The sequence below is a fragment of the Terrapene carolina genome, unplaced genomic scaffold, assembly GCF_002925995.2.
Source record: "Terrapene carolina triunguis isolate 2854851 unplaced genomic scaffold, T_m_triunguis-2.0 Scaffold173, whole genome shotgun sequence".
NCBI classification, from domain to species: Eukaryota; Metazoa; Chordata; order Testudines; family Emydidae; genus Terrapene; species Terrapene triunguis.
In genome coordinates, this window is record NW_020664524.1 from 793,478 (window position 1) to 818,311 (window position 24,834).

General features: G+C 43.8%; 1 protein-coding gene across 4 annotated transcripts in view; it reads left to right on the plus strand.

The window, feature by feature from the left end:
• The window catches only part of TRAF3IP1 (TRAF3 interacting protein 1), a 129,796-nt gene that overhangs the window by 45,871 nt on the left and 59,091 nt on the right, over nucleotides 1-24,834 (plus strand). For 2 of the 4 annotated variants that reach the window (XM_026653954.1, XM_026653956.1), the window contains exons 9-10: nucleotides 9,389-9,409; nucleotides 17,897-17,987. In XM_026653954.1, coding sequence (XP_026509739.1) covers nucleotides 9,389-9,409; nucleotides 17,897-17,987 — 112 coding nt within the window. The remainder of the gene's footprint in view (nucleotides 1-9,388; nucleotides 9,410-17,896; nucleotides 17,988-24,834) is intronic. The other 2 variants (XM_026653955.1, XM_026653957.1) reach the window with 1 other exon arrangement.

The following is a 24,834-nucleotide window of genomic DNA, read 5'->3' on the forward strand; positions in this document are numbered from 1 at the left end:
GCAGGCTAAACGGGCTGCAACAGTCTACAGATACGCAGGGGGAAACCCAACCACTTGAACAAATGGGGACATCCTGCAATCACTCAATTCTTGGATGGGAACAGTCATCAAGATGGGGTGTACCTGGCCTGTGTCTCTCCTGAGATAAGGGAGCATGCTGATTTCTTCTTTTGACAGTTCTGCCTGCATTAGAGTGCAACAATAATAGTATGTATGTATGTAGACACGGGCTAGTGGGAAGGTTGATGCCACATATGCAGGGGATGAAAGTCTGGTCCCATTACACCTGTGGCTTTAAATAAGGCCTAGTAGGTATCTCACTCTAATGAAATCTAAATGGCAGTTGACCATCTTTCACAGCTGTGAGAACTCCCCAGGCCATTTTCCTTGCATTTTGTTGAGTATAGGAAGCAGTATATATTGCATTCCTGGAGAAATGTATTCTAATAATTTTATACTCCTCTTTTTTAATTTGAGTGTGCATAAGACTAACTCACAGAGGTTTGGGATCAGATCTTAAATAGGATGACTCCATTGACTTCAGAATGTTTCCTTTGTGGTTAGTTCAGGGTGTGTATGTTGACACTACGGAGACTATACTGGCATAGCTAGGTTGCTGTCAGCGTATGCCGACGAAAGGGATTTTTCCATTGGCGTAGGAACACCAACTCCCCAGGCAATGGTAGCTATGTCGAAGGAAGCATTCTTCTGGGGATGGAGTTGTATCTACATTGGAGGTTAGGTCGGCATAGCTACAGCACTCAGGAGCGTGTTTTTTTGTTTTGTTTTTTTTTTCACCCCCTGACCAATGTAGATATGTTGACCTAACTTTTAAGTGCAGACCAGGTCTAAATAATCATAGATCTGTATATAAGATACAAGCTGCCCTGCAGAGCTAAGAATGTTCACAACAGTTGAAATTCAAAATGCATTAAAATACAATTGATAATGACTAATAAGAAGTTTCTTGGTAAGTTAGAGATTTATTTGGCAGTGATCAAGAAGTTCAATCACAGTCTTCCAGCCTTCTTGTTTGTAATTGTAACCAGAAGTGCCTAGTGAAAGAATCATTTAAAACAGTTTTGAAACACATTCTTCATTGGTTGAAATAAATCTTTCTGCAGAAAAAACAAATTGTAAAAATTATTGGCAATGAGTTTAAACTGTATATACCAATTTTCTTTCTCTTCTGTGGCTTTTGACACATTTCATTATGGTGTTCATCTCTAAATAAGGCTTTTTACAAAATATAGCACTTGCTCTCTATATTCCATGTGTTTTACTTTCATTTGTGTGTCAGCAAGTATTTTCATTTTAGAAGATTAAATCTTAATTCTGACACCCACAAATATTCTAACTGCCATTGCAGTGAGAAAATAATAATAAAAAAATGCTATTAATTACATTATTTCAGGAGGTCATGGCACCTCTGACTCTCTGTGTTCTATATTAGGAAGGTTCGTTGTCAAACTTCTTCAAGTAGATGCAGACATGTATTCCACTTAAGTGTGTGCCCCCAGAGCACCGGAGCCAGAGACTTTTGCCTAGCAGTACCCAAAGAGCGGCAGCACTGGCGCCTCATGGCTATGGCCCTCCGCTGGCTATATGAGTTGGCAGTGCCCCAATGCCCCTTAGTTCCTTCTCACCGCCCGTGGCTGGAGTCGGAGCTCTGTGTGTGGTTGTAGTCTCATAACCTCACATTTAGTCTTAGCCTACTTTATTTTTGTATATAGTTAGTGTTAACAGTTAGATAGTGTTAGTGGATAGTTAGTGTTCCCTGGTGATGTCCTCACTGGGGTTCAAACACTGTCCTTTGTATGGATGGGCGACCCCCCCATATGTAGTGCTTGCTTTGTTTCAGCAAGGCACACCTTAAGGAGCACTGTTTGGTTTGTAAATTTTTTAAAAAGTGAACTCAGGTGGTGTGAGACCTTCACCTCAAGCAGCATCTACTTGAACAGGCCATGCGGCCTCATCCCGTCCTGAGGCCCTCCTTGGCCAAAGATCACCCTCCGGCTTGGAGAGTGCTACTGCCTCTTGTTCTGAGGCAGGCACCTCGCCAAAGAAACGGAAGAGCCGTTCTGTCATCAGCGCCAAAGAAGAGCTATCATAAGACCAATCGGAACTGCTCCAGGACACAGGGTGACTCCTCTGCTGCCTCTGGGAAAAGCATGGACTGGCCTGGGGCCGGTTCTGGGGCATGGGATAGCACAGGTACCTCTGACCCTTCCCCAGTACTGAGTGAAAAGTGCAGAAACCCTGTACCATTGACTCTGGTCCCGGCCTCTGGATGTCTATTGAGGGAGTTGCCAGTACCAGTTGTGTCCATGTCGTTGGCATACGAGGCAGCCGCAGACCTCCTCTGCCTTTCGGTCCCAACCTCACCGTTGGTTCAGACTTTCCCAGGGCTGTGCCCCCTATGCACCTCCAATAGAGTGAGCCGCTGAACCCTCATTTCTGTCAGCACGGTATCCAGACGCTCCTCTGGTAGGGATGGAACTGGTACTGGAATCAGTGTGGGGGACCTCAGCACTGGGACCCACTTTGGCCCTGCCCATTCGAAGCCGCAAATGCTCCCTTGGCAGCTCTGCCCCCTTTCAGCGTCTGTGCATTTGGGTGCTCTGATACGACATTTGCACTGTGACCGACACTGTTTGTGTCTCAGGCATGCTCGGTACTGACAGTACCACCTTCATCAGGGGCACTGATTCCCACCACATTCTGGGCAATGGATGAATCGGACCACCTATTGGCTCCTCTGTGCATTGCTCTGCCTGTGTAGCCAAGATCCCAGGGCTCTGATTCTGTGGTGGAATCGTCGTCCATCCCACTCTGATGAACGCTGGGGGCCGCCAATGGACCAGTATGGCTCCCAGGGTTGGCATGTGCTCCATGGCCAGGAAGGAATTTCCTGGCCTGGCCCCTACTGGCCACCATTGCACTACTTGTATCAGTGGCCTTGGACTCAGTGGGATGCTTCTTGGTCAGAGAGATCCTGCTGAAAAGTGAAGTCACCTGCCAGGTCAGTGGTGATGGCTCTGGATCAGCCACAACCCCAGGCATCAGTCATCTTCCTACCCAGAAGGAAGTCCTCCCAGGTACATCTTCCTGGGAGCGAGAGTGAGTTTTGGCTCAGCCAAGACCTTCATCCTTGTCGCTGGATGATCCTGTGTTGCTGGGTTCGTCCTCCCCTTGTATCCAGGAAGACTTTAAGGCATACCATAAGAACATAAGAATGGCCATACTGGGTCAGACCAAAGGTCCATCCAGCCCAGTATCCTGTCTACCGACAGTGGCCAACACCAGGTGCCCCAGAGGGAGTGAACCTAGTAGGTAATGATCAAGTGATCTCTCTCCTGCCGCCCATCACCACCCTCTGACAGACAGAGGCTAGGGACACCACTCCTTACCTATCCTGGCTAATAGCCATTAATGGACTTAACCTCCATGAATTTATCCAGTTCTCTTTTAAACACTGTTATAGTCCTATCCTTCACAACCTCCTCAGGCAAGGAGTTCCACAAGTTGACTGTGCGCTGTGTGAAGAAGAACTTCCTTATATTTGTTTTAAACCTGCTGCCCATTAATTTCATTTGGTGGCCCCTAGTTCTTATATTACGGGAACAAGTAAATAACTTTTCCTTATTCACTTTCTCCACATCACTCATGATTTTCTATACCTCTATCATATCCCCCCTTAGTCTCCTCTTTTCCAAGCTGAAAAGTCCTAGCATCTTTAATCTCTCCTCATATGGGACCCGTTCCAAACCCCTAATCATTTTAGTTGCCCTTCTCTGAACCTTTTCTAATGCCAGTATATCTTTTTTGAGATGAGGAGACCACATCTGTACGCAGTATTCAAGATGTGGGTGTACCATGGATTTATATAAGGGCAATAAGATGTTCACCATCTTATTCTCTATCCCCTTTTTAATGATTCCTAACATCCTGTTCGCTTTTTTGACTGCCGCTGCACACTGCATGGATGTCTTCAGAGAACTATCCAAAATGGCTCCAAGATCTTTTTCCTGATTAGTTGTAGCTAAATTAGCCCCCATCATATTGTATGTATGGTTGGGGTTATTTTTCCCAATGTGCATTACTTTACATTTATCCACATTAAATTTCATTTGCCACTTTGTTGCCCAATCACTTAATTTTGTGAGATCTTTTTGAAGTTCTTCACAGTCTGCTTTGGTCTTAACTATCTTGAGCAGTTTAGTATCATCTGCAAACTTTGCCACCTCACTTTTTACCCCTTTCTCCAGATCATTTATGAATAAGTTGAATAGGATTGGTCCTAGGACTGACCCTTGAGGAACTCCACTAGTTACCCCTCTCCATTCTGAAAATTTACCATTTATTCCTACCCTTTGTTCCCTGTCTTTTAACCAATTCTCAATCCATGAAAGGATCTTATCCCATGACAACTTAATTTACGTAAGAGCCTTTGGTGAGGGACCTTGTCAAAGGCTTTCTAGAAATCTAAGTATGCTATGTCCACTGGATCCCCCTTGTCCACATGTTTGTTGACCCCTTCAAAGAACTCTAATAGATTAGTAAGACACGATTTCCCTTTACAGAAACCATGTTGATTTTTGCCCAACAATTTATGTTCTTCTGTGTCTGACGATTTTATTCTTTATTATTGTTTCAACTAATTTGCCCGGTACTGACGTTAGACTTACTGGTCTGTAATCGCTGGGATCACCTCCTGAGCCCTTTTTAAATATTGGTGTTACATTAGCTATCTTCCAGTCATTGGGTACAGAAGCTGATTTAAAGGACAGGTTACAAACCATAGTTAGTGGTTCCGCAAATTCACATTTGAGTTCTTTCAGAACTCTTAGGTGAATGCCATCTGGTCCCGATGACTTGTTACTGTTAAATTTATCAATTAATTCCAAAACCTCCTCTAGTGACACCTCAATCTGTGACAATTCCTCAGATTTGTCACCTATAAAAGCCGGCTCAGGTTTGGGAATCTCCCTAACATCCTCAGCCGTGAAGACTGAAGCAAAGAATTCATTTAGTTTCTCTGCAATGACTTTATTGTCTTTAAGTGCTCCTTTTGTAACTCAATTGTCCAGGGGCCCCACTGGTTGTTTAGCAGGCGTCCTACTTCTGATGTACTTAAAAAACATTTTGTTATTACATTTTGAGTTTTTGGCTAGCTGTTCTTCAAACTCCTTTTTGGCTTTTCTTACTACATTTTTACACTTAATTTGGCAGTGTTTATGCTCCTTTCTATTTATCTCACGAGGATTTGACTTCCACTTTTTAAAAGATGCCTTTTTATCTCTCACTGCTTCTTTTACATGGTTGTTAAATCACAGTGGCTCTTTTTTAGTTCTTTTACTGTGTTTTTAAATTTGGGGTATACATTTAAGTTGGGCCTCTATTATGATGTCCTTGAAAAGTGTTCATGCAGCTTGCAGGGATTTCACTCTAGGACCTTTTACGCAGCATAGCTGTATCCCTGGGCATCCAGGCAGAGTTCGCCCAAGAGAACATGCATAAACCAGTGGACATTTTACAGCCTGTCATCCCTGGGAGTGTGGCCCTGCTGATCAATGATGCATTCCTTGAGCTGTCAAGAGCCCTGTGGAGTACATCAGCCTCGGTACTGCCAGTGGCGAAATGCATGGAAAAGCGATACTTTGTTCTCATGTAGTGTTTTGAGGCGTTCTGTTCCCACTTGGCCCCAAACTCCCTGGTAGTAACAGTGGTAATTAACAGGGCCCAGCAGGGTAGGTTCAAGTCTACCCCCAAGGATAGAGATTCCAAGCGATTGGATCTTCTGGGTAGGAAGATCCATACCTCATCGTCCCCAGAGATGTCAACAAACTTTACTGCCCATGTATGATTTCCTTAATTGATCAGCCACGGCTAAATTTGAAGAGAAGTTGCCTGAGGCCTCAGGTGGGGAGTTCTGGGCATTTGCTGCCGAGGGCTGTTTGGCTGCCACAACATCCCTGCAATCCGCCATTGATGTTGCAGTTACTGCAGTCAGGGCCATGGCCTTAGCGGTAACCATGAGGAGGGCTTCCTGGTTGCAAAACTCTGGGATCGCTCTAGATATCTAGCAAGCCATAAAGGACTAGCTCTTTGACAGCTCAATCTTGTTTTCGGACTGGACGGATGACACTTTGCACTCCTTCAAGGATTCCAGGGCTACTTTGTGGTCCTTGGGAGTGTTCATGCCGTCCGCACAAAGATGCCCTAATGGGTGGTGCAGCAGCAGCAATATTGCCCGCAGCATTCCTTTGCGCAGCCTTTCCCCCTGAAACAATGGGACTGGCCTAGAAAGAGGGATAGATTCCACAAGAGAAAGCAGTTGGGCTCAGGCTTCAGACAGTCCTTATGCCCTCCCTCGGTGCAGGCTAAGTGTCCATTGGACTTCTTTGTCCAGAGCACTGGTCCAGTCGTTCCTCCGTCCCCCTGTCCCTTTAGGGACAGGTTGGTCCGCTTTTACCTTGCTTGGGACTCTATTACCTCCAAAAGCTATCAGATCAGACTTTGCACACCAATTTCTCTCCACACCATATTCCCACCCCCCTTCTCCATCCCTATTCAGGAACCCCTTTCATGAGAAACTGCTCATCAAGCAGGTCAACTCTCTGTTGAAGTTGGGAGTGGTGGAGGAAGTTCTGCCAAAACAGCGGAGCCACAGTTTTTACTCCCGGTACTTCCTGATACCGAAATCAAAGGGTGGGATGAAACCTAGTCTTGACCTTCGCAGCCTGAGCAAATTCATCAAATACCTGAGATTCCATATGGTCGCTCTATCGGCCGTCGTCCCTGCACTAATCTCAGAATGACTAGTTCACAGCTCTGGACTTTCAGAATGGGGACTTTCATGTGGGCATTCTGTTGAGCCACAGGAAGTTTCTGTGTTTCTTAGTAGTAGAATGCCACTTTCAATATACAGTTCTCCCTAAGTCTTCACCAAATGTATGACTGTGGTCATGGAATGTATCAGGAGGAAAGGAATCCACATTTTCCTGTATCTCAACAACTAGTGGTTGAAGAGTGGCTCCAGAAAGGATGTTCTCGCCCACGTCAACATTATGTTGCATTTGCTTCACCCTCTGGGACTCATTTTAAACACCGCAGAGTCAATCTTGGCTCCCACTCAAAAAGTTGAGTTTATTGTGGCCCTGTTAGACTCCACGAGGTTGAGAGCATTCCTGCCAACCGACCTCTTCCAGGCAATTCAACATCTCTGCCTCAGTCTGCAATCCCAGCCGTCCACAACAGTTTGTGTGTGCCTGAGCTTGTTGGGCCACATGTCTGCCTGCACACAGGTGGTCCAGTTCGCCAGGTTGCACCTTCTGCCCCTTTCAGATATGGTTCAGGACAGTTTCCTGCCCTGCCCTGCAGATTGGTTCACCTCCCTCCATCAGTCCTAGATTCCCTTCACTGGTGGGAGTCCCTACACAATGTGTGCTAGGAGTCCCCTTTGCTAGGCCCTCTGACCAAGTCAGTGGTTATGGACACTTCCCTTGTGGGTTGGGGTGTGCATCAGGACTCACTGAGGGTGTAGGGCCTGTGGTCAGAACAGGAAGCCTTCCTCCATATCAATGTGCTGGAACTTCGGGCTTTCCACAATGCATGTTGTGCCTTCCAGAACTGCATCAGACATTTGGTGGTTCACATACTCACAGACCATACCACCACGATATACTATGTGAATAAGCAAGGGGGGGAGCATTCCAGTTTACTCTATCTGGAGGTGATCAATCTGTAGCAGTTTTGCATTAAGGAAGACATCACTAGAGCAGCAGTCCAGTTGTTGGGGGTGAAAAATTGTCTTGAGGGCCATCTCAGTAGCGTTTTTCCCTGAGCCACAAGTGGTCCCTGGAGGAGAGTATTCTCCAGGTCATCTTCGCAACATGTGACACCCCTGTGATCGACCTGTTTGCAATGAGGGGAAACAGAAAGTGTCGCCTATTCTGCTCTCAGGGCGGCCTCAGTCCGGGCTCCCTCTCAGATGCCTTCCACTGCAGCTGGCAGTCGGCTCTTTATACTTTCCTCCCCTATTCTGGTCATCCCACAGGTCATCCTCAAATTCGAGGTGGATCAGGCCAAGCTCAGACTCCTTGCTCCAGCATGGCAGAGACAGTGCTGGTTCTCAGACCTCCTTGCTCTGCCACTTGAGTTTCCCATATCACTTCCTCTCTGTCCCGATCTGCTTGCTCAGGACCATGGCTGCACTTTCCATTGTGTGATCAGCTCCCTGCACCTTAGTCATGGCTGTTACATGGCTGAATGAAGAGGAGGAGTAGTGCTCTGCGGCTGTCCAAGAAGTCCTACTCAATCACAGGAAGTTCTCCACTCGGACTGCCTACTTAGCCAATATCTAATAAAAAGAACAGGAGTACTTGTGGCACCTTAGAGTCTAACAAATTTATTAGAGCATAAGCTTTCGTGAGCTACAACCCACTTCTTCGGATGCATATGCATATGAAGAAGTGGGTTGTAGCCCACGAAAGCTTATGCTCTAATAAATTTGTTAGTCTCTAAGGTGCCACAAGTACTCCTGTTCTTTTTGCGGATACAGACTAACACGGCTGCTACTCTGAAAAATATCTAATAGGAAATCTTACTTGAGCTGTACTGAGAGACATTTCTGTTGTTCTAAAGGGAGTTTAGGTTAAATGATTTCCATCCCTTTGCTGGCAATGGTTAGTTTCTTAATTTTCGCTAATTAGCGATAGGTAGGCTTAGATGTCTGATCACATGGGGTATTCAGTACCTTTTCGGTTTACTTTAGGAGTTATCATTCAGAGAGCATTAATCTATTGCACCCAGATAATCACAGTGGAATTCAAGGCAGCTGTCTGTCTGACTGCATTAGGCCCCCATCAGATTCCCACACAGTGTCTTTGCAGGCATTCACATTTGCAGCAACAGTTTATAAGAATTGAACATAGCTTTCCTTATAATATACCTAGTGCTTTAAAGGGTTTATAGGGTGTTTGAGATGACTGCTTCTAAATATTCTAATCTCTGAGTTTTTCTCTAGACCTTTCATTTGTTAGTGTAATTGTAGATTATGCTAAATTTACATTGAAGTGAGACCGCTCCCTATGGTCTGGTCAGCTGAAAGCTTCAGTAGTTTCTTTCATTAAAATTGTTTCAGCCCATGATTAAGACACTAATCTGTGTTCTGCACAATGACTACAGCATCATAGAACAGACTGTGATTCTATACCTGGAGACTCCACTAAATTATTTGCTCTTCATGGTAATGATTCAGTCCCTTTTGGGCAGTAGTTTTCTGTAGTTCTGTTGTAGTACTAGATGTCTAACTTGATCATTATTTTCTTTAGCAAGATATTGAATCTCCTATCTGAAGACTGATAAATGTGTTTTATTTTTTCAGGAGAATCTGCCAGTGATGCAGGTATAGTAAGGATTACATTGAAATATAAATAGCACTCACAAAATACCTATCCGCAGTTAAAATAAAAATTTTTGTAGTAGTATTAAATATTTTTTATAGTTTTAATAGTGTATTTTTCACACTTACACCAATATACATTAAAGAACGTTTAATTTATAAACAAAAATGAAATGTAAATGACTTCTGTTTTCACTTTTTAATACATTTTTATTGAAGTAGTTCTAAGTCAAAAATAATAAAAAGATACCCTGGGCGTTGGTCTGTATTTAGGGTTAAGTGGTGTTTCTATATGTGGTTTTTTTGTTTTTGTTTGTTTTTTGTTTTAATTACAACTGCTTTATATATTTTATTTTGAGACTAAGCAGACACTTGTCTTGCAAAATACCGTAGGTAGTTATTTCACCATCTACTTCAATGGCATTTCCATCTTCCACTTTCCTAATGTCAGTACAAGTTTAGAAAGACATTGGTCTCTTCCCCCCCCCACCCCCACCCCCTTATGTGTTTATGGCTTCAATTTATGGTAAAGGTGATCTGCAACATTTACGTCCCCAAATAGCATGGGATGGATAATTCTGCTAGTAACTGATTATAAATATGCCTTTTAGAAAAATGAAATATATCAACTCTTTAAAGTCATTAGTGTTATGCTGTGATGTTGCAGCTACTGTTTCCCCCTGTTGCATTTAGGAGCCCAGAAGAGTTCACTAAAGTGAAGTTTTATATGTAGTATGGTTTTCATCTCAAGGTTAAATAATATTTTAAAGATTCTGTAACTGCTCCATATAATAGCCATGCCATTTTCCTGGCTACTTTTAGGCCAACTGTGTACTCCAGCAGAGTTTATTGGTAGCTGTTATATCAAAGAGGGATGCATTTTGAGATATCTGATTTTCCTCTGTTGCTAACTTGAGTACAGCTGATTTTGTTTTAAAGGCTAAATTCAGTTAGCAGCCTGCACTCCTCACTTAATTTTAAAGTCTTGCAGGGAACCTTTTAATGGGAGTTGGGTGTGGATGGAGGCCAGGAAAGACCATGCACACACTTCCCCCAAAGTTAGAAGAAAACCATGATGCCAAGTGATGGCTTTACAGTGTGAATAGTAAAACTGTGCCATTAATAAACCAAATAGAACACATTAAAAAGAAAAAGGCCTGACCTTCACACTAACCATAACAAAGCACTCTGAGTTAAGGCTGCCAAATAGTCCTTAATTCAGTCTCATTTAGTCTAAATCTTCTCTAAAGCTCCATCCCTGTAGTCTCTAAGTGACTTAGTATTATGCATATGTGCAGTTTCTCAATCAGTGGATCTTAATGGATACTGTCATGTGCTTTACTAAGAAATTACTTCCTACTTTTATAAGCAGTCTGGGGTGTTCTTCACCAAAGTATGAGTGGCTTACATCATTCATGTGGGATAGAGAAATATTATGCCTATTTTATATATGAGGAAACTGAGAAACAGGAAGGCTTACATGATTTGCAAGGGCCACACAAAGCCCGTCACAGAGTCAGCAATAAGAACCAGGTTTTCTGATTCTCAGTTCAGTGACTTAATATCTAGGCTATCTATCCTCCCTTGCTTAAGGGCAATATGGCTTGTTAACTCCTAATTTCCTTACTCATTAGTTTGTACCATCAACTTTAATATCAAAGTAGCATTTTTGTACATTAAATGTGTTCATGCCTATTCTTTTACTCTAACGAAGTAAATTATGTACAGAGTCAGTAGACGATTTATTCAAAATGCCTGGGTGCTGCATTAAGTTAAAATTAACTTTAAAAAATCCTTACTATCTCATTTGTCAATTAAAAAAGAAAGGGGATGTCTTACTGGCAATAAATTGTTCAGGGCTCAGGGTAAAAATAAACAAGTTAGGAAAACTGAACAAATGAGATCCCAGTCAGCAAAAGTACTTAAACATGTGAGTAGCCCCATCGACTACAGTGGTGGTACACATGCTCAAAGTTAGGCATATGCATAAATACCTTGATGACTCAGAGCCTGACTTACTGGGATGGGGCTATTCTTCAGAGATATCAGAACTAAAGTTTATGGGGGCAGAAGACAAACTTCTTATAGAGGGTTAGTCTTCTCTTAAAGCACTATCTGAACAAATCAGTATTAAATAGGAAAAGTCATTAAATATCTGTTTGTACAAATTTTTAAGATTGGTTGTAAGGGCATTGAATGCTTTCTGCCTCTAATATTGTTTTTTCTAATTTTTATGTTTACTTATTAAAAAGTATCCACAGAAATACTGTTGCAAAGCCTGAGGAACTGGTTATATCCTGCTAACCTGCACAGTTAGCAAATATTCAAAAAAAAGTGTCACTTATTGGTCAGAGAGAATAGAAAAAGAACTAGATACATTCTTGGAGATAGGTCCATCAATGGTTATTAGCCAGGATGGGCAGGGATGGTATCCCTAGCCTCTGTGGCAAACAGAAGCTGGGAATGGGCGACAGAGGATGGATCACTTGATGATTACCTGTTCTGTTCATTCCCTCTGGGGCATTGGCCACTGTTGGAAGACAGGATCCTGGGCTAAATGGACCATTGGTCTGACCCAGTATGGCTGCTCTTATGTTCGTATGTCTATTTAAACTCAGCGTGAAAAGAGAGATTCAGAAGACAATCTTCATAGGTTTAGCATGAGGAAATGTTGAGATTCCCTTTGACCAGACTAGTTTTGTATTCTGTTCAGGGGAGTGGGGGGGAATTAGTTGTATTTTATTAGAATAATCTTTATAATAAGTGGTGTCAACTGTACTGAGATCATAATAATGTGAATATAACTAAACAAGAATTGGAAACACTGTTAGAGGGGAAACAGCAAATGTAAATATTTAATGGAATGAAATAAAAGCTTATAATTGCAATAGATTTTAAAAGTCCTAATGTATGGAACGTGATCTTTTTTATGAACTTCATGTCCTCTCTCATATATACCTCGTATAATGAACAAATATGAAGATAAGAGGAAAAAGTTGCCATGTCACTTTTGAAGAACTGGAGGAGAGAGTGAAATCCTTGTTGTTCTTCGTGTGGTTGCAACTGTGTGAGCATACCCAACGCATCAAAACTGGAGAATTTTGCCTAGCAGTACATGTAAGCATAGAGCTTGCACCCTTTTCCCTCATAGCCCCTCCTGTGGCTATATAAGGGCAGCACTGCCCTCACCCACCTCGTTCCTTCTCATTGCCTACAGCAAGAGTCTGAGTATTCGGTGAGATTTTTTTTTTTTTTTTACCTCACACTTGCCTTCACAGTTTTTTCTCTGTTTCTTTGGAATATAGTTATAGTTGGTTAGTGTAGTACCTGTTAGTCATAATAGTTAGTAGTGGTAGTAGTGATTAATTAGGTAGTTTCTCCCAGTGGAATGCCCTCACCAGGGTTTAAAGTTTGTCCTTGGTGTAGGGTAGCTATCCCCAGTAACATCCCCCACACTTGACATTTATGATGTCTGGGGGAAGGGCACATTAGAGAAAGGTGCTCCATCTGTAAGCTTTTTAAAAAAGAGGACACAGGTGGCTTGAGATTTAAGATTAAAGCCGCATCTTCTCAAGCAGGCCCTGAGCTCTGCCTCAACATCGGGGACCACTGTGGAGCATCAGGCCGCTCAGAGGTACTAAGGGGCCTGAACTAGTACAGGCTGGATCTTCTCAGCTGAGGTCAGATTCCTCGTCAGAAGGAAGAGGGATCTCTTCTTCATCAGGTCCCCCATGCAGATGTGTATTGCCAACCAGCATGTGCTATTATATAAAAATGACTTTGTGAACTGGGACCCCATGTTCAAATTTGTGCATAAGTTACCAGAGTCCTTCAGGGAGGAATTCAAGGCTTTTATTGCAGAAGGCCGTTTAGTGGCCAAGACATCATTACAGTCAGCTCTGGATATAGTGGATGCTTTATCCAGGCTAATGGCTTCAGTCTTTACAATGAGGAGGATCTTATATGGTTGCAAAACCCTGTCATGGCTCGTGAGATCCAGCAGAGAATAGAGGACTTGCTGTTTTTGGTCACCTCATCATTACTGAGAGAAATGAAGAGACATTACAGTCCTTTAAAGACCTCCAAAAGCCCCTGTGCTCCTTGATGATTTATGTTCAGGCCCCAAGGAGACATGGCTTTGGTAGCCATCAATGGCAGCAGCAGCAATATCACCCTCAGCAATATTTCCATCAGTCCCCCTACTCTGAGGTAGCAGTATTTCTCCAGAAAGGGGCACAAATTACAGAGAAGACTTTCTGGGTCTAATTCTAGCCAAATGGCCCATCCTCTCATCTCTTGGACTTGACAGCCTATTTGACTTGAGTCTCAAGAGCAGCACTCCAGCTTGGAACATAACTTTCCCATCCCTTCTGTTCTGGGACAGGTTGTCCCACTTCTATAGTACTTGGGAGGTTATAATTACAGACAGGTAGGTCCTTAGCACTATGTGATCAGATTATGCTATTCAGTTCATATCCAGTCTCCCTCCTATCCCCATACCCATGTCACTGGATGGACCACTATGATGAGTCACTGTTTACGCAGCAGGTGGAAACCCTGTGTGCTATGGGGGCCATAGAGGAGCTTCCTCCTCATCTTCATGGAAAAGGATTCTACTCCCAGTACTTCCTGATCCCCAAATCCAAGGGAGGATAGAGACCTATCCGTAATCTCTGTGATTACCCTTACTACTATTCTTCTTGCACTGAATCATAATGTCTGGTTTGCTGATGTTGATCTCCAATATGCCACACTAAGTGTCTGAGATTTCTTGTTGCTGGCCAACATTAATGGTACACAGTTCTCCCCTTTGGCCTATCTTCAGCCCCATGGGTCTTTACCAAATTGTGTGATGGTGGTGGTGGCCTTTCTCAGAAGGAGAGGGATTCATGTCTTTCTGTGCTTGGACAATTGGCTGGTGACAAAAGGCACATCCAGGGAGCAGGTCCTCATTCATGTCCAGTTCACTTTGGACCTTTTCGGTTAGCTGGGTCTGATCCTGAACAAAGGAAAATCAACTCTAATCCCAACTCAAAAAATTGAGTTCATTGGGGCCCTATTAGACTTTACAAAGTTGAGGGTAAGAACGATTCCAGACAATTTGGCGCCTTTGTCTGGCTCTCCAATTTCATCCTTCAACCATGGTCTGTGTATGCCTGAGATTACTGGGCCATATGGCCTCATGTATTTACAGGGCACAGCAGGAGAGGCTCTTTGCCCTCTTCAGTTGTGGCTGAGGTTGGTCCGTCACCCAAGTTGCCAGTCATTGGACACCCTTATCTGAGTGTCCCCAGAGCTACCGGACTCACTACAATCATGGATAGAGCACAGCAGTGTGTTTCAAAGGGGTCTCTTTTGCCTTTCTTCCACCAACCAGAACATTAATAACAAATGCTTCCACAATAGCTTGGTGAGTGCATTTGGGATCATTAGAGATTCAGTGTTTGTGGGAAGAGCAGGAGACCTCTTGTCATATCAATGTACTGGAGCTTCAAGCAGTATACAATGTCTGTTGGGCCTTTCAGAATCCGTTCCAGTGAGCCACAGTTCATACTCACTGACAATACCACTGCAGTGCATTATGTGACCAAGCAAGAGGGCAGCTGCTCCACCCAGCACTTCAGGAGGCAATAAAATTCTGTCACTTCTGCCTCAAGGAAATAATCATACCCATGGCAGCTCACTTCCCAGGCTCTCAAAACCAGCTGGCTGATCACCTCAGCAGGACTTTTTCAGACAACCGTGAGTGGTCCGTAAAGAATAGTGTGCTGAGATCTATTTTTGGAGAAAGGGGCATCCCTTTTATCAACATATTTGTGACAAAGGACAACAGGAAATGTTGTCAGTTCTGTTCCCAGGTGGTGCTCAGCCTGGGATCTGTAACCAATTATTTCCATCTGAATTGGGGAGCTCAAATTGGACTATGCCAAGGTAATGCTGATTGCACTGGCCTGACTGAGGCAGTGTTGGTTTTCCGATCTTCTCACCCACCCTACCAGCTTGGCCTCCTAAGTCTCTCCCTACCACCTGACTCAACATCACAGCCAGTTTGTTTATCCTACATTGGACAGTCTTCACCTTACTCTTTGGATGTTGCATGGCTAGATGAGGAGGAGAGGAAATGCATGGTATCTACAAGATCCACCTACTTGGCTAAGTGGAGATGTCTTTCAATTTGGGCAACATCAAATCAAATTCAGCCCATGTCAGCTCAGATTCATGATATTTGGTACTATGTGCTGCATTTAAAATCTTGTGAAGTAGCTCTTAGCTGCCTGAAGGTCCACTTGGCTGCAATCTTAGCTTTCCATCTTCCTGTCTAAGGAAAGATGGTATTCTCAAGGCTATGATAGATTTCTGAAGGGTATTGTCTGCCTTTTTCCACCAGAGAGGAAAATGGTGCCATTGTGGCTCTTAATACAGTGATGGCAGTGATTATGGGTCTGCCTTTTTGAGCGGATAGCACCATATTTGTGGTCTCTCCTCACCTAGAAGACAGCCTCCCTGATGGCTATAATATCTGCAAGACGAGTCAGCGAATTGCAAGCCTTATGGCAGACACTTCATATATGCAGTTCTTCAAAGACAAGGTATCATTGAGACCACTCCTGGAATTTTTGTCTAAGGTGCTGTCTCACTTTCACTGTAATCAGGTTATTTACTTAGCTATATTTTCTCCCAAGCCACAATCAGTTCCCTGGGCAAAGAGTCTGTATTACTCATTTTCCCAATGCCTCTAACTCTAAAAGTGATGAACAAGATCAAGCAGGACAAGGACCTCTTGATAGTCCTTACATGGCCAATACAAGCATGGCATCATTACCTTTTTTGATTATCTCCTTGTCTGGTGATCAACCTTTCATGCTTTCCTCGTCCCTCTTAAGATGCAAACTGACTGCTTCATCCCTCCCTAAAGAGTCTCTGCCTCAAGGCATAGGTCCTTGATGGTTCGTGGGCATACAGTCCACTTGTTAGGTAGAGGTCCATAAAGACAGCCTTTTTAATAATCATTACATTGGCTTGAAGAGTTGGGGAAATCAGAGGGCCTTTTTGGTGGATCCTTCCTTTACAGTATTTTTCAAGGATAAAATTTCCCTACATCCACATCCCAGATTCCTTCCTAAAGTATCGTCTGAGTTTCATCTGAGCCAGACCATACGTTTACTGTTCCCTCTGTGTCAAAAGAGCATTGGCTTTCTATCTCGATAGGAGCAAACCATTTTGGAAGTGTCTGAGACAAATAGTCTACATTGTAGACAAATCTAAGTGTTCCTCTATTTCTACCCAGAGATTTCAAGGTAGATGTATTATCACTTGCTATGAGATTGCCAATGCCTAATCTCCTGCTAGGGTTCTGGCCCATTCTACTAGGTTGCAGTCAACATCCTGGCCTTATTTAAGGACATTCCAGTACCTGAAATCTGCAGGGCCAGTATATGGTCTTCAATACATACCTTCTCCAAATGCTGTGCCTTGGTTCATGCCTCTAGATCTGATGTAGCAGTAGGCAGTGCAGTTCTGTCTTCTGTACTAGACTCTATTCCGAAACTCCCTCCTCCTGTGGTACTACTCAGAAGTCACCTGAAGTGAAGCACCCATAGGGACACTACTTGAAAGAGAGTGAAAGGTTACTTACTCTGTGCAGTAACTGTCGTTCTTCAATATGCATGTCCTTATGGGAGATCCACTGTTCACCCTCCTTTCCCTTTGCTTCAGAGTTTTCTCTGTGGGATTTTGCAGTAGAAAAGGAACTGAGGGTGGTTCACCCGTGCAGTTTTATATATCTTCAGCAAGGCATGGGGATCTGTGGGGCCCGTGCATGTCCCCAACTGACTGCTAATGAAAATCTCTGCTCAAAGGTGCATCTGCACCTGAAGCGGAGCACCCCATATTGGGACACAACTTGAAGAAATACAGTTACAGGATGAATCACCTTTCCTTCTTTTCATCCCCTCTGCATCAGAGTTTCCAGCCTCAGTTTTGGTGCAAAGGAACTAAGGGAGGGTCGAGGTGCTGCCCTTATGTAGCCACAGTAGGGCCTACGAGGGAAAGGGCACTAGCTCCGCCCTTACACGTATTACTAGACAAAGTCCTTCGGCTTTGGTGGCTTGGCGTGCGCACAGCTGAGTGGAATACATGTCTGCACCCACATCTCAAAGAACAACAATTACGCTACTGGTAAGTAGCCAACTTTTTCCAAATGGAAAAGGTCACAGTATTGTGAACGAATGTGAAGAGTTGGAGTATAGAGTTATTTTTCAGTGTCCATTTGAACTGTAAGTTCAATATTTAAATAGTTTTAAATATTTCAGGCTTAAAAGGCTTTGGTTACAAATAAATTTTTAAAAAATAAACTGTTTCTGTTGTAGTGGATTTAGTTAACTGGCACACACTGAGCTTTGATAAAATGTAAAATTCAGTACAAAAGCTTAGATTTACATTTCAAACTTGTAATTATGACTAAGCTGTGGTGATGTTTCCTTTTAATAGAAGGAGAAGCTGGAAACCGTGCCTCTGAGAAGACAATGGTGTCCGAGAATGGCGACGTATCTAATGATCTTCCACCTCACGTCACCCAAAGGTCCGTTCCTATCTCTCTGTTCCTTTCTAACCTAACTGTAACAGGTCTGAAGAAGTCAATTATCTTGAGAGCAGATAAGGACACTTTTAACAATAAATTGCTGCTAATGATAGTCTGCATGAAGATGATGTATCAAATGATTCAACCCAGTACTCCTAGATATGGATGACTTCATTGTCTTAATGAACAGTTATTTCCAGTTAGTAATTTTTGTTGAAATCAATGTTATCATTTTAGTTCATAGCATGCCTTGATATAAATGGTGCTATCTTAAATTACAGTGCACAGATTGAGAATGAAATAATGAGATGTACATTACATTAATGCCTTTCCCATACTACTGAGGTGGAGAACTCTCCTTTTCAATTGCCTTATTTTTTTTATCTTTTCAAATACAAATTTACATTTCCTCTGTATGTCCAGGCAAGATAGCAAAGGTGGTTCTTTGAGTGATTGCACATGTGTGTTCCGCTCTTGGTGGGTGCACCCCCCAGGCATAGTTGTCAGAAATTTTTTCCTCAGTGGTACCTGTCGGGGCAGCTTGAGTGCCCTCTACTACCGCGTGCTACTGCATGCGGATAGGGCCAAGCTGCTCTTGAAACCTCCCTCGCCTCAGTTTCTTCTTACTGCCCATTATGGTTGTTCGAATCTGTTGGTCTTGCATTAGCAAGTGCTCTCAGCATGTTTTTTCTTGTATATAGTTACATGTTTGTACAGTTATTAGGGACAGTTGGTGTTTGTTGAGTTAGTTTAGTGTCTGTTAATTCTTTCTCGGTTCCCCAAGTTTGGGGATCTGTTGTAAGTACTGAGGAATGCTTCAGTCACTGGGCTTCAAGCCTTGCCTGGCATGACTGAAGCCTTTGCCTGTGGGTGACCCTCACTTTAGTTGTTTGAAATGCTTGAGTGAGTTTCATATTAAGGATCGGTACCAGATTTGCAAGGACTTCAAGCCTAGAATCATAGAATATCAGGGTTGGAAGGGACCTCAGGAGGTCATCTAGTCCAACCCCCTGCTCAAAGCAGGACCAATTCCTAACTAAATCATCCCAGCCAGGGCTTTGTCAAGCCGGGCCTTAAAAACCTCCAAAGAAGGAGATTCCACCACCTCCCTAGGTAACGCATTCCAGTGCTTCACCACCCTCCTAGTGAAATAGTGTTTCCTAATATCCAACCTAGACCTCCCCCACTGCCACTTGAGACCATTGCTCCTTGTTCTGTCATCTGCCACCACTGAGAACAGCCGAGCTCCATCCTCTTTGGAACCCCCTTTCAGGTAGTTGAAAGAAGCTATCAAATCCCCCCCTCATTCTTCTCTTCTGGAGACTAAACAATCCCAGTTCCCTCAGCCTCTCCTCATAAGTCATGTGCTCCAGACCCCTAATCATTTTTGTTGCCCTCCGCTGGACTCTTTCCAATTTTTCCACATCCTTCTTGTAGTGTGGGGCCCAAAACTGGACACAGTACTCCAGATGAGGCCTCACCAATGTCGAATAAAGGTGAGGGCTTGATGGATCGTATTTAAATATATTTAGGTTAATTCATAGTACACACATTAGCTATCTGGAGCACCAATTCAGGAAAGCACTTAAATACATGCTTAGAATCATAGAATCATAGAACCAAGAAAGATCTAGAGACCAGACTGTAGATTCTTTTGATAGAGATGGTTCTGAGACTACCTTCAGAGCCGTCTCGATTGGAGATGGTACCGAGCACTTCAGCATCTGAAGAAGTGCGTCTCCGATGCTGACTGAGTCCTGGCACTGCTCTCCCTTGCCGGTGCCCAGGAAGAAGCAGAAGGCTTCCAAGGACACTGCTGGGAGATGCAGATCCCCGGTCCCTAAGTCAGCCAAGAAAGGGGACAGTGCAGAGTGCAATCAAAACTGAAGCACTCCTCCACTCATCTGCTAAATCAGCACCGTTGACTATGGCAGGGACTGACAAGTCTGGGGCCTGAAGGAGCATCTTCATCAGTTCCAACACTGTCTACATCTCTTGCACATCAGTCAAAGACTATCCCAGTACATCTACTCCAGAGATGTCTTAAGCTGCAGTGGACTTGCTGAGCTTATCAGTGCTGTTTTACCAGCGGTGCAGATCGCTTATATGGTACTGCTTGGTGCCAGCTCCTTTGTGCAGTTCCCAGCACCGAGTCAATCTCCTGAGTCTTGGAGCTCTTATCCTTTACTCTTCCCTGGACTCTTGGCACCAGTCCCTGGCAGTGACTGGATTGGCCCCTCCTTGGTCAGGAGAAGGTGACTCTTCTTCTGACTCAGATCTTTGCTCTTATGTTCCCCAGCTGCAGTGTGTGTCTTGCTGTTTGCCCCCTCCCCCCCGACCTTACCACCCAGTGTACACTTGCGAGACCCTGTGAGTGGTGCTGGCATGGACATGTGGCCTTCAAGACTTTGGGGTCCAGCGCCCTTTCAATTGCCCTTGGGGGTTCCCCCTGTTTCCAGATCACCCTCCCCAAGTTCAGTTTCCTCAGCTAAACATGATGAGTCAGCTCATCAAGCCCATTATTAGGTCCAATACCAAGCAGGAAGAACGTGTTCATGAACATTTGGCAGGACAATGAACAGAGGACACAGCCTCAGCTTGTGCTGGGTTCATCTTTCTCCTCACCAGGTGAGGCAGTTTCCTCAGGAGTGCCTTTGCCCCCTTCTGATGACTAGAGGGTCCACCAGAAGCTCTTAAAAAGAGTGGTTCAAGTAGAAGAGGTCAGGGAATCTTCTCCCCGTCTCATTGATATCCTGGCCTCTGCTGCGCCATCTCGGGTGGCATTGACAATTTAATGAGGGAATTTTAGAACCTATCAAGTGTCTCTGGCAAACTTCCTCCTCACTCCTTCCCACATCTAAATGAGTGGAGCATAAATATTATGAACCCGCCCAGGTTTTGAGCATTTTTATTCCCATCCCCCTCTGGGGTCACTAGTCTCAGCTTATGTTGAGTGGGAGCTCCAGGGGCAACTGACATCTACCTCTAAATCAAGGGGTGCTAAAAAGCTGGATTTGTTCAGTAGAAGAAATTATTCTATGGCTGGGTGATATATGCCATCATGTGCCAGCAATGCCCCTCTGCCATGTACATTGGCCAAACCGGACAGTCTCTACGCAAAAGAATAAATGGACACAAATCAGACGTCAAGAATTATAACATTCAAAACCCAGTTGTAGAACACTTCAATCTCCCTGGACACTCAATAACAGATCTAAAAGTTGCAATTCTTCAACGAGAAAACTTCAAAAACAGACTCCAACGAGAAACTGCAGAACTGGAATTAATTTGCAAACTGGACACTATTAAATTAGCCTTGAATAAAAACTGGGAGTGGATGGGTCATTATACAAATTAAAAACTATTTCACCTTGCTAATTTTTCCCCTACTGTTACTCACACCTTCTGGTCAGCTGTTTGAAATGGGCCATCCTGATTATCACTACAAAAGTTTTTTTTTCTCCTGCTGATAATAGTCCACCTTAATTAATTAGTCTTGTTAGAGTTGGTATGACAACCCCCATTTTTTCATGGTGTGAGTGTGAGTGAGTGAAAGCTTATGCCCAAATAAATTTGTTAGTCTCCAAGGTGCCACAAGTACTCCTTGTTCTTTTTGCTGATACAGACTAACATGGCTACCACTCTGAAGCTTAGACTCACTAACCAGAAGGCTTTATTAGGGCGATATGACTTTAATATCTGGGATGCCATTCTAAAATTTAAGGACAAGTTGTAAGGCCTCATGCATCTAGAACTACCTGTAGATCTACCGGGCAGCTGACATCTCCCGGCTACCACCCAGTGGCAGCTGCAATCAACTTGCGCTCCGCTTCCCATGACCCACCGTGGACATAGACCGTGGGAAGTTCCGTCTCAAAGGTTTGACAGATGGCAGCCCCATGGCTCCCAATTGGCTCCCTGCCCTATATAAACCCAAGGATAGTTCCAGGAAGTGTCCAGGCAACAGCATGGATCTTCTGTAGCTGCCACGACCATTCCTGCTCCTTGGTCTTGAATTCCTAGCTTAAACCTTGGCTTGATATGGACTTTGCCTCCTGATTCAGACTCTGACCCTTGTTATCGACCCTGGCCTGGCCCTGACTCCGAACTCCTCTGCTATTCCTAGCCTCAGGTTTGCCCGTGCTCTGACCCTAAGCCCTGACTTCCCTTGGTGGGATCTTGAAAGAAGTTGGCTGAGGATGCTAAGCAGGAGTTCCTTTCACTGGTAGATGAAGGAAAATGAATGGCAAGAACGTCACTTCAGGCTGGTTTGGACATGGCTGATTCAGGTGCTAGGACCGTTGCCTTTGCCATCACCATACCCAGGTGCTCATGTCTAAAGTCTTTGGAGTTGCCCCAGAAGGTTCAGCAGACTCTGTAGGACCTGCTATTTGAAGGTCCATCCCTCTTTTCATCTCAGACTGATGATAAACTTCACAGCTTAAAGGAGTCTAAGATGACTCTGAAGTCTAGGAAGCACTTTTGTCCTCAGCTGTACCACAGCTACTCCACTTCTACACCTTGTCAGGTTATATAGAGGAAAATGAATAGGAGTTATAGACGCAAACTGGCTCTTGCTGCTGCTTCAGCATTTCCTGGTCCATCTAAGTGCCCTGGGGTTGCTAAGCAACCATTTTGGTGGTGCAATCGAGGATGCCAAACCAGTCTTTGAAACAGCAAGGTTTGTTCTGCTAGTTCCATCAAAGTCTACTTAGCAGCTATCTTGGCCTTACTCCCTCAAGTGGATAGCTGCTCTGTCTTTTCTTATAGAATGTCAAGAAGATGTTTGAAAGACTTGGAAAAATGTATCCTCAGGAACAAGATCCTGTTCCCTAATGGGATCTAAACTTTAAATTGTCCTTTTGAGCCTTTAGCTACCTGCTTTTTGCTGCATATTTCAATGAAGGTAGCATTTTTTGGTGGCCGTGACTTCTGCTAGGTAGGAGGGGAGGTGAGCTGCAGGCCCTGCCTGATGTCTGGCCCTCCTTATACTGTTTTCTTTAAAGACGAAATGTACCTGCATTCTCATCCAAAGTTTGTCTCAACCACAGTATCTAGCTTCTGTATCAACCAAGCGATTTACATACCTTCGTTTTTTTCCCCAGACCACACATGAATAAAGATGGGGAAAAGGCTACATGCTTTGAGTGTCTGGAGAGCATTAGCATTCTCCCTTGACAGGTCCAAACAGTTCTGTCTCTATTCCTAGCTCTTTGTGGTGATCTCAGCGAGAATGAAGGGACTCCCAGTTTTTTCTTAGAGAATATCATCTTGGATAGCCTTGTGTATTCTCTTGTGCTACAGTTTGGCTAATGTTATCCGCCAAGCAGAGCAGCAGCACATTTGACAGGATTGCAAGAGGCTTCTGTGACTTTCCTGGCTATCCTAGACATTTGTAGGCAGCATCTTGGTCTTCATTGCACATGTGTATTTCCCATTATGCCATCACTCAGCAATCGAGATGAAGCTTGTCCTTCAGTTGTTGTTCAGATAGGATCTGATCCCACAATCTGTTTTCATGGCTTATGAGCCACCAAGACTGGAATGCACTTGTGCAGTCACTCTAAGAAGGAAAAAGGGTTACTTACCAGTTCCATAACTGTTGTTCAAGATGTGTTGCATATGTCCATTCTATGACCCATCCTTCTACTCCTCTCCATCGGAGTTTTTCTGGCAAGAAGGAACTGAGAAGGATCAGGGTGGCTCTGCCCTTTATACCTACATGCAGTGGCATGCAGCAGCAGAGGGCCCTTGAGCTGCCCTGATCATAGAATATCAGGGTTGGAAGGGACCTCAGGAGGTCATCTAGTCCAACCCCCTGCTCAAAGCAGGACCAATCCCCAAACAGATTTTTGCCCCAGATCCCTAAATGGCCCCCTCCAGGATTAAACTCACAACCCTGGGTTTAGCCGGCCAATGCTCAAACCACTGAGCTGATGTACCACTGAGGGAAAAATTTCTGACAGCTGTGCTTGGGGCACGCACACACCAAGAATGGAATGGACATGCGCAGCACATCTTGAAGAAAAACAATTGTGGAATAAGTTAGTAACTCTTTTCTTGTAGTTGGAGCCAAAACCAAACTTCCCCTTTTACATTAAGATTTCTATTGTTAATGCTGAATTTGATGCAGCTGCTGCAGTTCAAAGTCAAGCTAAACATAGAGCAGCAGATCATAGCTATATTATTGACAGGGTTTGCCAGACGTTCAGCTGGTGCAAAAGATTTGGATTGTCTTTAGATGCAAAAGGTTACTGTGCAAAGGATTACTGTGTATTGATTTATGGAACGCATTCTATACGTTGCTTCATAGTCTGATCACAATACTTACTATTGTTGTGATACCAGGAGAGAAGTTGTTTTATAGGCACAACACTTAAGATTTGTATAGTTCAGTTTGTTTTCCTCTATAAACTAGGGCTGTTGAGCGATTAAAAAAATTAATTGCAGGTAATCACACTGTTAAACAATAATAGAATACCATTTATTTAAATATTTTTGGATGTTTTCTACATTTTCTTATATATTGATTTCAGTTACAACACAGAATACAAAGTGTACAGTGCTCTCTTTATATTTATTTTTGATTACAAGTATTTGCACTGTAAAAAACAAAAGAAATAGTATTTTTCAATTCACCTAATATAAGTACTGTAGTGTAATCTCTTTATCATGAAAGTTGAACTTACAAATGTAGAATTATCTTGTGGTGAGGTGTCTGCCCCACCCCCATGCTAGAAGGGGCTGCAGCAGGCCAGTGTGCCTGTGCAGCCCAGCAGCCAATAAGAGAAGGGCTTATTGGGAGCCAATCAGGGCCCGGATTGGAGGGAGCCAATCAGGGCCCGGA